Here is an 18,267-nt window from a genome sequence, read left to right as displayed (position 1 = left end):
TAATAATAATAAAAGGAAAAAGCCCTGTGGCAATAATTTTGATTTTCCTGCTGCGAACGAGACGCAAATCGTCAAGACCCATTTCGAGGGTTTGCAGACGAAATTCCGAGTCCATTTTATCCCGAGAGCGTGTGTGCGTTGTCGAGGAATCTTCTGTGCGCGGGGCGAGAGGGCGAGGGAGCGGCTGTGGCGGCGTATACATATATATTTACCCGGCGCTGCTGGGGTTGCTATGGGGTGCTCAAATCTTGAGATGAGAGCTATCCGGGGCGGGAAGCTGGCGGCGGCGGCTGCGTGGGCTGCAGAATTGCAGGAAGCCGAGAGCATGCCATGCAGGCCCGTATAAATTATCTCCGAGCGGAGCGGAGCTCTGCGGAAGGAAGAGGAGGAGGGCGCGTGCGCCTGTTTATGCTGCAACCGGCACGAAGATGGCTGGCTGCAGCGGGGGCGGAAGGGCGGGCGGGGGCGGCCCGGCCGGCCGGCCAGCCAGCAAAGCCCCCGCAGCCGCGCGGCTCGGCGCGCTCGTCAAGAAAATTGATTCGGCTAAACGCTGGTGCCGCCCGTAAAAACTGCATTATCGCAATTAATTGAGTTCAAAGTGGAGAGAGAGAGAGAAAGAGAGCGATGGCGGCCAACGAGGGCAAAAAAGCCCTCTCAAAGCCACTCTCGCGGCGCCACAGACTCGTTCGAACCAAATTGATGGCTCCATCCCGGCCCGAGCTGCGCGGCGCGGCGCAAACACCGCCTTTTAAGCTGCTCCATTCTTTCCGACTTCCTCGCTTCGCGCCATTATCATCTGCCTGATTGCAGGAGAAGCCATCAATTTGTTGTGATTTTGTAAAGTGCAGGCGTGGCACTATCCAATGTCTATCACAAAAATTAAAAAAAATCTGTACAACTTCCATAATTGCAATAAATAAATAAATGAACAGTTAATTTGCCACTTTCTTTTTTATAATTTTACCTACAAGATTTAATATTATTGTGGAAATATTTAATACACGCTACACACCAACAAATATTTTTCAAGCATGATATAGACTGCAAATTGATTCCGAAAGATATGTCTTCCAGGAGGCCCAATTCAACAGTCATAAATTTAAGTGTGAATTGTTTTTCTTATCTGAAGATTAGCACGCGCTATTATTTATGACAGTTAGTAATAAGTGGTCATCCCATGAAAAAAATCCGTATTTAGGTCAAATAAAAGTAGACAATCTGGCAATAAAAATAACCTTGGTGGCTTATAAAAATCTGTGAAGACTTACGTGCGCACATTTTTAGAAAAACTTTTGAGAATTGTTAAAATATGCATCAAAATGTTACTGTAAAATTGATTTATTTCATTGAATGTTGCCATATAGACCCAAAGTTTTAATCAAACTAAAAATAATTAAATTTGCTCATTTCATATTTTCTACTTTGGATTAGACTTTCAGAGAATTTATTTGCCAATTCAAGATAATTAATAATAAAAAAGTTGCATGTTCCCCCTATACGAGTTGTCCGACAGTCATTAAGGGGATTGGCAATTACGATCTCTGGTGGACGCGTTTTTAATGATTTTGTGACGAAATTCTGCCTCTCATCATTACTCTTTTAAAATATAAAAAGTTCCCCAGACGTGTGAATTAAGAAACGGATAAAAATTAGATTTTCAACCTCTCAGTACCCTGCTGGAAGTGGCCCTTCGCATGACAGGAGAGTTATTTTTTTTTTGCTCTTAAAGGGGATCTTTGCATGATATAAATTAATCACATTTCGCATAGTTGGATCTAAAAAGTTTTTCAATGAATCCATTGGTTGCGGAAAGTAGGAAGCAAAAAATCATCTCTATAAATTTTATTATGATCATTTTTCAGAATTTTTCCGATTTATCATAAATATTCATGTATTTCAATTGATTTAAAGAGAGTTGATGCTGCAAAATCCCAGAAAATCTGGAAAATCCTTTTTGCCAATGCATTACGGATTCAGTTACAGCCAAATTTGATCTGGGAAAGCACTGTAAAACTCGAAGAGAATTGGCAACCAAGTTAGCATGCTTTTCAAATGGTGAGGACACCCTACCTAGTTTTAATTTTATTTTATTTCACAGCAACGAGTTTCCCATAAAACTTTTATGACACACCGTTGGATAGATCTCGACGAGAGGTACATTGAAATCTGCCAAAAAATAATATGGTAAAAACGACTAATAAGTTGAGAGAAAATGGGCAAAATTTGAGATTTAACTATATAGTGCGGCAACCTCTATTAATCATGCTTATTGTAGAGCAAAATTGTTGAAATTAACGGTATGATCATCTAATAATTGTAGCCAACAGTTCTAATAATTTCAATTGTTTTCCTGTGTATACTGTATCAATCAATCCTTTTTAAAACTTCTCTCATTGCAAAATCTATCCAACAGTGCAATGTGCGTGCAAACATTTTGAGATAAATTTTCCTACTGGTGGAATAAATCATGATTTTCATTAAGGAGACAGTGCTCAACTGTGTGATTACCATATAAGAGTCGATTTTCTCAGCAATTTAAATTGCATTTTTGGTTGTGTTAGAGCTCTTTCAAATATTTAAATACCGCAGGTTAAAAAGACTGCAATTTTTTTTTAATTTTTAGACTCACTTTAAATTTAAAGTGGAATGATACTGGGCAACATTTGAAAACTATTTAAATTGTTGGATGCCTTAAACAATTGACCGATAAACAATTTGTTCAACAATTTTCAATAATAAAAAAATGACCTTCCTACAATAAAAATTCAAATTTTGCCAATTTTCTCCAAAATTTACAGTGCTCGAACATATTTTCTTGGCATATTCCGATTCCTCTCGTCGAGATCTATTCAACGGTGTATGCCACTTATTGGGGAAACTCTTGGTTTTGAAATTAAATCGGATTTCAAGTAAGGAGACAGACAGTACCATTTGAAAAGCACGGTAACTTTCCAGCCAATTTTTTCAAAAAATTACAGCGATCCTTAGGTCAATTTAGGCTCTAACTGAATCCTAAGGGATGAGTTTATGCATTGGCAACAAGCATTTTCCAGGCTTTCCAGTATCATTCCTCTTTAAAATCATGGCTACATTTCTCCCCATTTAGAGACACGTACAGTTAATTATTTAAAATTTTCTGCTGTTAAGATCTCTCTCTCATTCTCTTTGATTGGTCCGAAACTAATTATAGCGAGAGCCCATATTCCACCTTAAGTTCTAGAATCAACCAAAATGTCGCATGCGTTTTTGATTCTGCTCCTAATTTAAGTGACGCGAAAGCTTAAATCTTTTCCGATTCGCCCATTACAACAAGTAGCAAAATGGCGTGCAAATTCGGTGGCTGCTCGAGTGATTGTGTCATCAGCGCGTCGGATGGCGCGTTTTCCGATTGTGCCGGGCGGCTCCTTTGTGGTCGATTGTCAATAGTCGATCTGTCTCTGTCAACCGGGCCAATCTTGACATAATTTCTAACATCTCGGCGGCGGCACGCAACGCGCGATCTTGGAGATGTTTGCTCTGCCGCCGGCCGGCCGAGTGCTAGAGTGTCATATCGCCACTTCTCTAGCCGTGGCTTCTTCCCCAGGCCAAACAAGGCAGACAAAAAATATACGACAGACACGACAGCGAAACAGTTGTTCGGCAACTTTATTGCTTTGGAAACGACACACATGCGTGCTGTTGATTACGATTACTTCTCTGCGCCGCTGCTGATATATAAAACAAATATTTCTCACAATTCACTGATTCTCAGCCAGTTTTTATATATCTCCGTTCGCGCCGATTATTATTTTATGATGTGATGGAATCCGGTTTCAATTAAAGTTGTAATAGAAACCTCATCATTAAATTCCTTTTGATGCCAAATAAGTAAAATGTTTTTGATTATTTAATTCAAGCACGCGTTTTGTAGGCAACTCAGAAATTCTCAAGAAGATTAGAATTAAGTTGATTGATATACAGGGCAACAATTGAAATTTATTTTCAGATTTTTGACTTGTTAGTTTTAAATATTTTGCTCCAATCAAAATTTAAAATTCAAATTTTGCCATTTTCTTCAAAATTCCCAGCACTTTTGACTGTATTTTTAGTACATTTCGATTCCTCTCGTCGAAATCTTTCTTCAGTGAATGACAATTTGTATAGGAAACTCTTTGTTGTGAATAGGGTAACAGTTCTCACCGTTTGAAAAGCATGCTAACACGTTGCAGCAATTTTTCTCGAAAATTTAACAGGCCATTTAGGTCGATTTTGGGATTAATCGAAGTTTATGCGTTGGCAACATGGATTTCCTGGGTTTTACAGCATCAATTCTTTTTAGAAAACAAATTTTCATTTTTTTTTCATTATGAAAAGGCAAAATAAATTGGTATGAACCATAAAATTAAAAAAAAAATCAATAAATCTAGATTTTTCCCCGCGTATGATCCACTTTTCATGATGGCTCATTAAAATTGTATGAAATTGAAAATTTCGGGAATGCTCTCAAGCAACAAATGGGATAGACCGCTTGCTATAAAGATTAACAAAGGAAATTCTTGGACAGCTTAATTCCCCTTGAATTGAACGCTTTGAGCGAGAATTTAGTTTGAGTTAATTAATTAAATGGTCAAAAATTCAACCAGGCTTTTTACTATAGAAAAAATTAAACATATATATGTGAGCAAAACATTTGCACACGATAATTGTAAAAAGAAAGAATGAATTTTTGAAGTAATATGAGACACACATCGATGAAGCCAAAGAAAAAATATTATTTCTCTGTTTGGAATCATGTAGGCATTGTTGATTTTTTTCTATAGAAATTAAAACATTAAGATTTTAGTTTGTGTAAATTCTACATAAAAAAATTAGGAAATTAATGATTAGATTAAAAAACAATTTATCGATTTTATTATTTGGTTAAAATAAAATAATAATTAATTGTCAAAAAACTACTTTTCTTGACATAAAAATGATGAATAACATATTGTATAGCTTATAGCAAGTACATTCAAAGCTACGGATCTTTAAGAGTTTGATTGTGTCTCTTTTTCAAAATCAATTACTGAAAATGAGGTAACATTGCTTCAAATTCATCATTCAACTGCTAGAAAATAACATCAAAATTTAGTTTCCTTACCACAGCATCATTTAATAGGTTGTATAGCTCAAATTAATTATTTTCATTTATGGAACAGGGCGGTGAAAAGAATTAGGCTTAATTCAAAAGAAATATAACGCTATTTCAAAGCGTATTTATTTACGTTTTAAAGCAAACAATAGAAACGGTGGATTATACGATCCATATATTTCAAAATACAAAGTGATAATCGAGATATCACGAGTTCCTTCTAAGTTGCACTATTTATTTATATTCCATTATTGAAACACCGCGTAGTATAATATTAGAGACTAGCGTCATTTGTGACCTTCGATTAACATTGTAAATAAAGCTTCTCTTTAATCAATGGCTTGGCGAAAGAGCAATGAAATTAAAAATTTGCATTTGAAGATTTAATTTAACTTATGCACAGTTTTAATTATTTTCGTATGTTCCGAATTTGGAAAGGTTTTTAGCAGGGCGCAGAGCAAAAATTGTCGGAATAGATTTTTGGTCCGCAGCCTAAACACACAGTGCATCAAAAGAGCGCGAGCACATACACACTCACACACACACGTTGAAAGCAAAAGCTGCAGCGGCTTGGTGCTCGTGGGCTTACACGCACTTGATAGCAGCCAAATCCTCTGGATATTGGCGCCAGATTGAAAAAATAAACCCTCGGCGGGCGGGCGGGCGGGCGGGCGAGCTGGAGCTATCATTCGACTCGAAACTCTCTGGCGTGTGTGTGTGTGTGTGCTTTATTTCTTGGGTATAAATTTCGCCGCCCTCCCGCTCGAGTGTGAAAACTCGCAGGCAAATAAGCCGCTTCATGCTCGTTTTGCCGCGGGAAAAATTCAATTTCGCCAATATCTCATCCTCAGCCAGCAGCACACTCGCTCTCTTGGCGCTTGGCTAGCCGAGCGTGTATGCGCGCCTCGCAAGAGCGATGACGACTCGTGCATATGAGAAGAAGAGAAAAAAAATATGCATATAAAAAAATGGAGGGAGGGAAAACGCGCACCTTTCCTGTCTCTTCCTCTGCTCCTTGCCGCGGGAAACGTCAGTTGTGAGTGGTCAATGTTGCTGGTCATGTTGTGCGAGTTTTCCCGGAAGTCAGACGATGTTTCCCATACTGAAACACAGAGGAAATTGAAAATTAATATATAATTTAAAACACTGGAAATGCCGCGTTGGTTTATTTTTCTCATTTTTAATGCTAAGCACATTTTCAGATCAATTTGTTGAAATTGAGATGAGTATCATGTATAAATTGAACAGTTGATTTTTTAACAATAATACGTAAAATATTTATTGAAAAATTAATAAAATATAATTTCGTGACAGCCCTGTAAAATGCGTCCACCTGCTTTAAAAATATTAAATTTAATCTGAATACTGATAAAATCAACCCAGGAATTTATAGTAATTTAAATTGGAAGAAGCATTTTTGTCTCGTGTTGGTTTATTTTTCTCATTTTTAATTAAATTTTTAATGTTACGATCAAACTTAAGCACATTTTCACATCAATTTGTTAAAATATTATTTTGGAGCAGCCCTGAAAAATGCATTCACTTGCTATAAAAATATTTACTTTAACTTTAACACTGATGAAAGCATCTCAGGAATCTATAGTAATTTAAATCGGAAGCAGTAGAAGTTCTCAATTGCAAGGATTTCTTGATTGCAACGCACACAGTTTGAAACTGAAACTAATAGAAATTCCAAAGCAAATAATAGCAACGTGCAAACAGCCTTTCCGTAGGTTTGTTTGGAGATTACGAAGGTCAGGAAAATTGAACCCTATACGCTCAAATTTGTTTGCTCGCTGATTCCACCAGCTTTGCCATGTTTTTACTCAGGGCTTTTCAAATTGAGCAATATTTTTACTTATCTGATTTTCATTTGTTTAAATTGATCCTCAAAATTTACTAATGCTGCGTTTTGTAAAGAAGCAAATTATTCTATTTTGGAAATTTTAATTTCTGTATTGTTCATTTTCCACTTTGTTGAGGATAGATTCCACAAAACCCTAGAAAATCCATGTTGTCAATTTATAAAAAAATCCCTTAGGGATAAATTTAATAAAAATGGCTTTCAAATGGTGGGAACTCTCTCCATATACTTCTTATTTTTTCACAACAAATGTCTTTACCCAAAACGTACTATATGCATCGTTCGATAGATCTTGACGAATGGAGTCGAAAATTGGCAAGAAAATATGGCCAAGGACTGTAAATTTTTGGGGAAAATGGCTAAATTAGAATTGTTATGAAGCAAAAAAGGTAATTTTTTTCTCAAAACAGGGTGTTACTTAAATTGTTGATAGACCTTTTGTTTATTTATTTATTCCTGCTCAAAATTAAAGTTCCATAATTTTACCAGCTAGTATATTTCAGAACAGAAGAAATAAACTAATTTCACCAAGGATAATTTTTAATTTATCAGAAGACATTCTGTTGTTAAATTTGCACATGAGAAGGTGACCCAAACTTACTGCTAACAAGCGTACAGATGCGTACGTACACACAAAGTGTGTAATTTATGTATTGATTTGCGGCGGGCACAGCTGATAAATCTGCAGCTTTGTTTCCACAAGTGTGCGCCGCGCGACAAAAGAGCAGGCCGGTCGGTCAACCGGCGCGCGTGTTGTTTTTACCCGCGGCGAAATTCTGTTTAAAGTGCTGAGAGCGGAGAGCTCTCTTTTATTATCTCATTGAGTTAGAGAGTGAGCAAATAGCCCATAATGAGAGTGTCTCTCTCTCTCCGTGCCGCGCGGGGAGGCATTATCATTTATTTATTTATTCGTGGCGCGCATAATACAATAGCACGCGCCACTCTCTGGCCTTTTTGTTTGCTCTCTGATAATGAGCAGCAGCACTGGTAAAGTTACACACACACACACACATACGCGAGAGAGAGAGAGAGAGAGAGAGAGAGAGAGAGAGAGAGAGAGAGAGAGAGAGAGAGAGGCGCAGACACCGCGTGAGAGAAACAACATATTTCGGGGCCGAGCCGGCTCCCGTCTGCTTTGCTTTGCTTTTCCACTAGCTGCAATTAAATAGTTCTAGCAACTAGCAGACGCCGAATTTTTACAACCTGCACGGCAAACAGGCGCCGCAGGAAAACGCCCTCGGCAACCAACCACGCATTGTTCCATACCAACAACCGACTCGCGCGCTGCATTGTTGGCAAACAACCAACGCTGTCCAATTCGAGTAATTTACAATTATACATAGTGCGCTGGTGCTGGTGCACTCCGGAATCTATTTTTAAATTTTTATTCTTGATTAAACAAAAACGCCGAGCAAGCATGGAAATTTAATAAATTATTTAATTTTATAATTACGAATTTTAAGGTATCATGAATTATTAAGACATTGATTTTTAAATTATTGATCGATGCTGAAGTGTAGGAGGTAATTGACATTATGATGATATGCATTATACACCTAGATTAATATAAATATGCTCAGCACGCAATTATTTATTTTATAACAACTCATATTTCAAGTAAACCACAAACAGAAACAACCTATTTTACTCCTCCTAAAAAAATACAAATTATTTGACTAAAAATTAATTTGCATTACATTTATTTTTTAACTTCTGATTGGTTTAAATCTTTGCAATACATTGAAAAATACATTATTTTTCGTAAGATTACACATTTATTAAAGTTTTTTATGATTTGGTTTGGGGAAAAGTTGCGCTGCAGGCCTAAATAAATAAAGTTGAGCCTAAAAATATTTAGAAACGTTTTTTCTTCTAGTAGATGCAATTTTATTTAAACGATTAACATCCAGCTTATTGACTAATCCCAACATCTTTTTTCTCATCGTAGATTTTGTCAAAATGCTTTATAAGATGTGGAGCATTTGAAGACGAAAAAATCTTTCCCAAGAAATAGATGGCTTTTTCTAGACTAATTTGCCAAATTTTTCTATCGATTTTCTCGAAATACAATAAAGTTTCAGAGGATGGCATTTATCCACATGCATTTTAAAGAGAGGTCTAAAGATGGAATTCAGATAAAGTTGGTGGATTTTTATTGTTTTCAGCGACAGTAAATCTTAATTGTACATTTTTCAGGATCCAAAATTTTTCAGTAATAATCAGTCTTAGCTCAGCAGGATAGAAAATCTTCAATTGAAATCATCTCTCGTCAAGCTCGGTTTAGCAACTATTATTGCAATGACAAAACCAGCATTTAAAAAATGAAAAAATTAATAAACAAACAAATAAAATCAAAATATTGCGAATGCAAGAGCAAGTTTTAAATTTCTGGGAAAATTTGCGTTTCAAAATCCGAAAAATGATAGGTGCTCCAACAATATGGACAGGTTTTTAACTTTTTTAATCTGTTTACTATAAGGTTTACCCAACGATCTTCACGGTTTTTGTAATTTATGATTTTGTCTCTTACAGGTCTTAAAACTACGCGCGTGATTCGAGCTCATATGGTACATTAAAGATAAACTCTTCAATGGCCTTAAATTCCCAATCCTAGCCATGCTTGAGTTATATTTTTAGTCGTCTCCCTTTTTTTCAATTAAACCTGATCCTACAAGATTTTTCCTTGTCCCAAATTGTTTTTGTTTGGCGGGGGCGACACGGCGGTTCCAATGTCTCCTCATTTCACAGCTTCACACCAGATCGAGAAAATAAACAACGCGTTGTTCGAGGGCGATTTGTGTGCGCGGCGTCCATAAATCGCGGCTGACAAATATGTATCTGTGCGCGCGGAGCCGGAGCGTCGCGTCCGTCGGGCAAAAAGCGGCCAGACGACGACTTGCAAAGCCAATTTTCTGCTTGTTGATTTGTGTTTAACCACCCGCTCGGGCCGGGGGTGCGGCGGGGCTAATAACTTGACACCCCGAAAAACTTACGGCTTCCGCCTGGCGGCGTGTGAAACTCGAGAGCAACCGTTTAAGCGCGAAATCATCGCGCGAGATGTCACGCAGGTGGCCTAACTCAAAGCCCTATATATCGGTCCGATTCGTCCATGTCACATACACTTAATTTACGAGCTTCCGCCGCACGGAATATGTGCCAAAATTGTGAAAAATCCCACTCTTGTCCCACCTCAGCTGCCGGGGAATTTATTTTCTCTGCTCTATGTGTGTGCCCGGCCTTGTTCGATCCTGCGAGGCAAGAGCATACTGTACTGCTATTATACTGTTCGAGTTTTATTTCGTGATCATCACCGCTGCTTTGATTTACAATGTGCTGTATTTTTTATTGTTTGAGGCTAAGGTGTGGGATATTTTTTAAAGTGGAATGATACAGAGCAACAATTGAAAATTATTTGAATTGTTGGATGCCATAAACAATTTGTTCAACAATTTGCAATAGTAAAAAAGGACCTCTTCCTACAGTAAAAATTCAAATTTTGCCAATTTTCTCCAAAATGTACAGTGCTTGAACATATTTTCTTGGCATATTCCGATTCCTCTTGTCGAGATCTGTTCAACGGTGTGTGCCACTTATTGGGGAAACTCTTGGTTTTGAAATAAAATCGGATTTCAAGTAAGGAGACATTGATTTGAAAGCACGCTAACTTTCCAGCCAATTTTCTCGAAAAATTACAATGCTTCTTAGGTCAATTTAGGCTTTAACTGAATCCTAAGGGATGAGTTTATGCATTGGCAACAAGCATTTTCCAGGCTTTTGCAGTTTCATTCCTCTTTAAGTGAATTGGTACTGGGCGACTATTGAAAATTATTTGAATTGTTGAATGAAACAAGCAGTTGATTGATAAACAACTTTCATTTTCTGCAATTTGCAATAATCCAAAAAAAATAAGGACGTTTGCAATAAAAATTTTTTTTTTCAAATTTTCTCCAAAATTTACAGTATTTGACCACATTTTTTTAAGCAGATTTCGAGTCCTCTCGTTAACAGTGTATGACACTTTTTGGGGAAACTCTTTGTTTTGAAATAAAATCAGATTTCAAGTAGGGAGACAGTCTTCACTATTTGAAAAGCATGCTAACTTTGCAGCCACTTTTCTAAAAAAAATACAGTTTGCTACTAAGTCAATTTTGGCTTGAGCTGAACCCTAAGGGATGAGTTCATGCAATGGAACAAGCATATTGCAATATCAACCCTCTTAAGACAATTGGTTTTTAAAAATATTTAAGTGATTAAAATACAAATTAGTTTTGTAAAAATTACCTTATTTAATTTATTATATTTATACAAATTATTTTATGATAAAATTATTGAGACACTTCTATATGCTCACGTTAAACTATTATTTAACTTTTTAATTAGAACCAATCAGCTCTTTTACTAATGTTGTTAAAGGCTATAACAACATAATATATAAGATCTTAATGCTAAAATTTTAAAAATCAAATATCGCGTGGACCGCTCACCAAATTATTGATCATGATAAACTCATCATTTTTTTGCAATACGCGTTAATGACATAATTTTGGTTGATTTTTAATTGTTTCCCTTGAAAACCCATGACGACCCCATCTTTTCTTGTCAGTTTCATATTTTGTTTTACGTGGTTTTCAGATTCAGATTGGTTTTTATTTTGTTTGAGCCGATACTAATTGGTAACTCATTAAATACGTAAAAACTAACCTATAGCTCCAACTAATTATGAAATACAAACACGCTCTTTTTCATTATTCTAAAACAAAATCACAAACATAAAATTCCGATATCACCAGTTCATTTAGCAATAATTATTAGAAATAATTGGTCATCCTTCATCATTTTAATTTCAACCGGCAAAGCGTTAAATAATCTCGGGATTATTAGTGCTGGTCTTTATTGGTGTCTTGATTTAAAAAAAAAACGAGTCTAATCCCCTCTAGCTTAAATAAAAAAAAATCAGAGCACCAGACGACAACTGAAATCGAAGCTCTCAATTCGCACCTCGGCGTGCAGGGAGAAACGTGACAATTCGTGGCTGCAAAGGGAAATGCGTGTGCATGTATCTATGATGTGTAAGTGAGGTGAACAGCTGGCGTGTTTATATATTTCTGGTCCATCGGTTTCGGAAAGTGACACATTCTGTGTGTGTGTGCTGGTTGGGAGCGGCGCAAGTGTGAGTCTTTTTGCGGCTAATCCCCGGCGCAGTTGAGTCGAGGACGTGTCAGCCAATTATTAACTAAAGGGACGCGCAAGAAACCAACAGATGTATGCGGCGCGAGCGATAAATTACCGCAGCAGCCGCGCTCCGAATTCTTCTCTCGCTCTCTTTTGCTCTCTCGCGCACCACTGCCTACATTATATTTCATCTCGCTACTAATTTTTGCCCCCATGCGCACCCGACACCCAAGCAAGACTTGAGATGTGCTTTTTGCTTCCTCATCCGAACAAAATTCCTCATCCTCAGGAAGGAATATTGAAAATAAATCAAGTCGGAAGCTGGCGGAGCTTTCTTTAATTTATAATTCGAGAAACCATCTCAACTGGATTATTTTATTGCATTTAGATAAATATAAAATTTTAATTATTTTCTATGATAATAGTTGATCCAAAACAGAGATAGGAAATGAGAAATATAATCCATAACACGTTTGACACATCTGTTCAAATAAATTTTAAGTACAAATTTGCGGAAACTATTTTTTCTATCAGTTATATGGATAGTGTTCGTTTATTTACGCTTTGGATCACTTCCGAAAAAATTAGATTTAAAGATCTGAAGTAGGTTTTTTAGAGCATCAATTGTCTCATTCTATCGCTGGGACAATAGGCAGTCCTAATTTATTTTTATCTAATTTTGGTCAGCTGAAGTATGTCAAAAAAGTTTGTTTGCCAATTTCTTTCAATAGAAGCCTTATTATAAACTAACATTTTATTGCTTTTACGGACCATTAGCAAAACAAATAATGTAAAGAAAGACCTGACCTCAATAAAACAACAAATTATTTGTAAGGATTTTAATATTCTAAGATATCGTGTCACTTCTGAATATTTTTTTGCAATGTTGAAAAACAGTTGTATTATTTTGAGGTCTAAGAAAATTAATCGTTAAATTTCGTATTTTTATAATTAATTTTTTTAAATGAAATATAATTAATTATAAAAATAGCCATTTTAAAATGTAAAAAAATTATTTTTACTGAACCAGACACATAGTTGATCTAACTTGAAACTCAAAAATTTATAAAAGGTTAATTTATGCATTTAATCAAGATAAAGAAATCATTTTTCAGTCTGGAGTGAAATGCAAGTTAGTTTCTTTTTGTCTCTATACTTATATAGTTTCCCTATTTTATACAGAAATTTTGTGAGCTAGAGCAAAAGGAAGCTGCTTTTAATTTCAACTGAAAAATTTTAACATCCTTGGGTTCTTCTGCTCTATTGTATACCAACAAATCTGTCTTAAAATCAAATTTCCCGTTCATTCATCAAAGTGACAAACAATTTTTTTTAATAGAAATTGGTTTATTTGCTGTTTATTACAATATATACCACGCTCCTGACTGATTTAAACCCTATCAAATTGCAATTTTTCCGCAAAAATTTCTGCTAGTGCTTTTTGTCTCTTTTGTTACAAACTAAAATCCATTTCGCACATTATATGCTTTGTATAAAAAATATGGTGATGTTTAATTTGTAAGGTTTCTGTAAAAATGCACAATTGGCAGGATGTTCAATCTAAAATCAGAGCGGGATTCAGTTAGTTAACTTGCTCTTAAACGGAATGTCATAGCTGCCAAATCACTTTAAAATTTAATTATTTAAGTCAATTTTCCATTGATTATTTCGATTGATTTTATATAATTTAATTAACTGATTTAGCTACACAAGTACCTTAGCTAACTCCTATGTTTTTATATGCTACTTTTAATCTCTGAAAACCTTAGGAACAATTTTACAACCATTGCCAATTTATTAATTTAAAATGTTACAGTAAAATTTTAAAAGCATAGAAAAATTTGTAAGCTTCCCACTAAATTAAATTTAAATAATCAGCATCTTTTATTCATTGACTATATACACAATAGCATTTTGTTATAATTATCTTGCATTCAGGGCGAGATGAAAAAAGAGCAAGAGGGAAAGCGCATCAGTGGAGCCGAGAGATTCTCTCACACACAAACAACGCGCGCGGTTTATGAAGATGAATGGGGGTGCGGCGTCGCGAGTGAGCGAGTCCGGGGGCATTTGGTAATGATATGAATGATGAGCGCGAGAATGGAGAGTGTCAGAATGTGCTTTGAGACGCATTCGAGTGGAAAATTGAGCCGCACTCGCGCGCCGTGGGGTCGGCTCTGTTTTTTGTCTCTATCTCTCTCGCGTACATTTATATATATATTTTACAGCGCGCGTGTATATATGATATCATGTTTGCGGGCGATGAGCCGCGACCGGCCAAGGGGTGTTTAATGAGCTCTGCTCTCTTTCTCTTCTTTCAACTGACAAACTCTTCTGTTCGCATTCCCATGCCGACGCTGAAATTTCGGCCCGAGTTCAATTTATGATTTTTAGCTCGGCGCGCCGCGCAACAACTCAACATCTGCTATTCCCATAGGTTGCACGCGATAAATCATGTATAGCTGCGCGGCTCTGATGTTGTGGGTGAATTACTTACACATCATAGACTCTCATATTTCGCTATCAACAATTCAAAATATTGTTTATTAAATCGTTTTTATCATGGGTGTTTCTATTAAAGTAAAATTTAGGAAAAAGGATTCCTAAAAATATAACGTCAAATTGTTGGTCACTTGAAACTAAACATCTTTTGAATGGACATTATCTTGCTTAGATTTCCACTTGGGTGGTATTGTAACATATTTTGTATGACGAATAATGAGACTAAGATATAATCTAAATCTACAGATTTCATTTAACCATGACTGACTGGAACATTGTTAGATTTCAAAGACAGCATTTATATATTTTATATCAGAGCCGTAACGTTGTTTAATACATTTTTTATATGAATATAATTTAAATTATTAAAAAATACTACAAATTAATTATATTTTTAATAATGAATTATTTAAAACATAATATTATAATGTAAAAATAAGTTTATATTTTTAAAAAAACCATTACAACAAAATATATATTAAATAGAAGAAAATAATAAAATGTTTTGTGTTTGTAAAACGCGTTTTTTAAATTATGTAATAATTTATGCGAAAAATTGTCACCACATGATTGCACTTTTCCTGGTGCGGTAAAAATATGCGCAGCTCAACAACCAAACCCAAATCTTCCTTGTTGCAAGAAATGGCAACAATCAATTCAGCATTAAAATTTGAGTTGAGCTACATGCGCAATTTGACCGGTACCGGAACGGCATATATGTTTCAATTCAAAAATGAAAAACCGGATGAAATAATTGCTTTATGATTGTCAGGCGCATATTTCAGATGACGGTCTATTTATACTTTTGACGCAATTGTCTAAAATTGAGGTTTTAGTTTTTTTGGAGTTGAGGTTAATTTAGAAGCCTAATTTCATCTTTATAAAGAGATTGTATATTATTTATGATTCCGAAAAAGTTTCAATGGTTAAAATATTTTAAAACTCAGTTATTCTGCAGTGTGGCAAAAAAAATTAAAAATAATGCTTCAATAAAAAAATACAACACTATATAGGGCATGGTATATAATATCGAGAGGAGTAATAAAAATTTAAATCTATTTTGCCAACTATCAAAATTATCTCAACACGCATATTACACATTGGAAGTTTTGATGTTCATTTTTAAGAGTTTAAGCTACACCAAACTTTTTAAATTTTTGTAAAAATTTACGTGCAGCTTATTTAAAATTCAAGATGCAAAGAAAACTGTAGAAAACAACAATATAAAGCTTGTTTTGGCTTTGTAAACACCAATGGGCTTAAAATGCGAGCCTTTAATGCTATTTTTATCATTTGATTAATTGTGTTGATGCATGTTGCATTAAATACGATTTACTGGGCTTAAATGACCACTTAAAAGCAAAGCGTGAACATAAAATGCTTATAAACCTCAAACTTTTGCATTGAAAAGGATATTTTGTATAATACCCAAACTGCGTGAAAGTTATAATTGGTATAATAAAAATTGACGCGAGTTTGAGGTAAAGATTCACAGAAATAATATAAAAAAGTCCCTTTTACCTTTACTTGAAATGCTTTCAAAAAATTTGTGAAGAGCTGAAAATTTTCCCAGAATATATATGCTATTGAACTGAGAGATAGTCCGATATTAAAATTCACGTTTGATTTGCCAGAAGAAAAATTTCCTCATAATTTGCACACCGTTGGATTGATTGCGACGGACGGAATTGAAGTCAAGCGAAAAGATCATTGACAAACCGCTCAATTTTCCTGGAAATTTCTCAAAATCTTATATTTAATAATTATTATTGAGTCTTATTTGCAATTTTGCACTTAGCGTGGAGAAAAACTGATGCTAATTTTTATAAACAAATAAACCCTACTAAAACATTAATGTCGCCGGAAATTATGCTATTAAGCCTTGACTTCAGTTGTACAATTGAAGCCGTGACCTAACTTAATAAATTTTTTACTTAAATAAAATTAAAATTATTAAAAAAGTTCAGTGCAAGTAAATCAAATTATTTTAATAAATAAAGTTTAAAAAATAAAATAATAATATAATATTTAAGTATGTTTAAAAAACGTAGAAAATAGATACTAAAAAAATTGCACGCTAAGCACATGAGAAAAATAAAAGGTATTTATTTAAAAACGCTTTAATTAAGTTGTTAATTATTAATTCAAAAATTTGTCATCACTAATTATTAATTTTTACTCTTCCTGGTGGCACCAATGCAAAATATATCCTAATCTGTTGCCATTCCAAGATTTTGTCTGTTTTGCACATCTTTTTTTTAATGATTTAGGAAATTTTTGTTAAATTGCTGTGGCCGCGGCGATTTCTGGTGACTTCCGAAAAAGGGTTGAATTTTAATTCTTTATCGATTTTTGCAACACTTGAGTTTGTGTTTTATTGTGAGCATTTACTGGCAATCGTCGCTGCCAAAGAATGGAAAGTAATTATTTTGTATGCTCCATAAACTTTTAAACAGGCTTAAACCCAAAGAGGCATAATAAAAAAGAACACGCTGTGGTTCAAAAAATGTCTGTTGCTTTATTTATATAATTTTTTGTTATAATTTTTTTTATGACAATATTAAAAAAAAATAATTCAGGGTCACTTGAGAATAAGATTTTATCAAATTTCTAGAGCGTTAATTTCTTGCTTTGGGTTGACTTTCTTCATAATAGTATAGGCGCCGATTTATTTGATCCAAAATCAAACAGTAGACTTTTTCGCTGGCAAAATAAAATTAAAGGCCTTTCGAAACTCCTGCAGTCTTAATTTTTTGTGCAGAGATTTGTGGCACAATTCGGTTCTCCCACAAATTTTTTAAGAACAGTTTTTAAAAATTAATATTTATAGCGGTGACGGGTATTAGTCTAATTTTCCCATTAAATTAAAATTACCCGTGCGCATTTCGGTAAAAAGAAAGAAATAAAGATTTTGGCACTCGCCTCGTTTGAGCTTCTCTAGCGGCTCGTGGTGGAGCGGCGGACAGGGCGGCGGAGCGGCGGGTGCGGGCGCCGAGACGGCGTGCTCGGCCGAGCTCATCAGGTGCTGGGCCGAGTGGTTGAGGTGCAGCTCCTGGTGGTGGTGGTGGTGCAGGTGGTGGTGCGGGTGGTGGTGCTCCACCGACACCAGGTCCTGCAGGCACAGGCCCGAGTTGTCCTGGGCGGCGGCCGCCGAGCCGGGGCCGCCCGCCTGCTCCATTTTCAGGATCCGTCCGATCGGATAGTCGGCACTGTTTAGCGAAAAAATGATGCCGCCCTTTCTTCGTCCGGCGCGCGTGCGAAAAAAGCAGTGAGTGTCCCGGTCGGCCACTCACTCTCAACGTGCTGCCACGAGTATCGTGTGTCTGTGACTCTCGGCTTTTCGGCCGCTGCTGCTGCTGCTGATGCTGCACTGAGCCGAGAGCATGCCAGCCGCTCCGCCGCCGAAACGACCGCCCCCTCCGCTGCCGCCCGGCCTCCTCGGGGGCGGGACGCGCCGCGCAACACGCCAAACAACTGCACACGCCGCGCTACACACTGACACTTTGTTTGTTTCTTTTCGCGAATAATGCTTTTTGCACCTAGTGTTTTTTAATCGTTTTGCAAGATGCGATTTCGTGAGATGATTTTTGACGACAATCGCTCCTCAGAGTATACCATT

At 36.0% G+C, this 18,267-nt stretch overlaps 1 protein-coding gene across 1 annotated transcript in view; it reads right to left on the bottom strand.

Annotated features, from left to right (window-relative positions):
* Ptx1 (pituitary homeobox homolog Ptx1) overlaps positions 1-18,035 on the bottom strand; it is a 36,406-nt gene extending 18,371 nt beyond the window's left edge. Inside the window, exons 1-2 of the mRNA XM_065479510.1 lie at positions 17,571-18,035; positions 6,102-6,212 (exon numbers count right to left, since the gene is read on the bottom strand). Coding sequence (XP_065335582.1) covers positions 6,102-6,212; positions 17,571-17,826 — 367 coding nt within the window. The 5' untranslated portion in view covers positions 17,827-18,035. The remainder of the gene's footprint in view (positions 1-6,101; positions 6,213-17,570) is intronic.
* Between the last annotated feature and the right edge of the window lie 232 nt (positions 18,036-18,267).

This window comes from Cloeon dipterum, chromosome 2, assembly GCF_949628265.1.
Source record: "Cloeon dipterum chromosome 2, ieCloDipt1.1, whole genome shotgun sequence".
Lineage (NCBI taxonomy): Eukaryota > Metazoa > Arthropoda > Insecta > Ephemeroptera > Baetidae > Cloeon > Cloeon dipterum.
The sequence above is the reverse complement of the archived record's forward strand: the minus strand, read 5'-3'. Positions and strand labels throughout refer to the sequence as shown.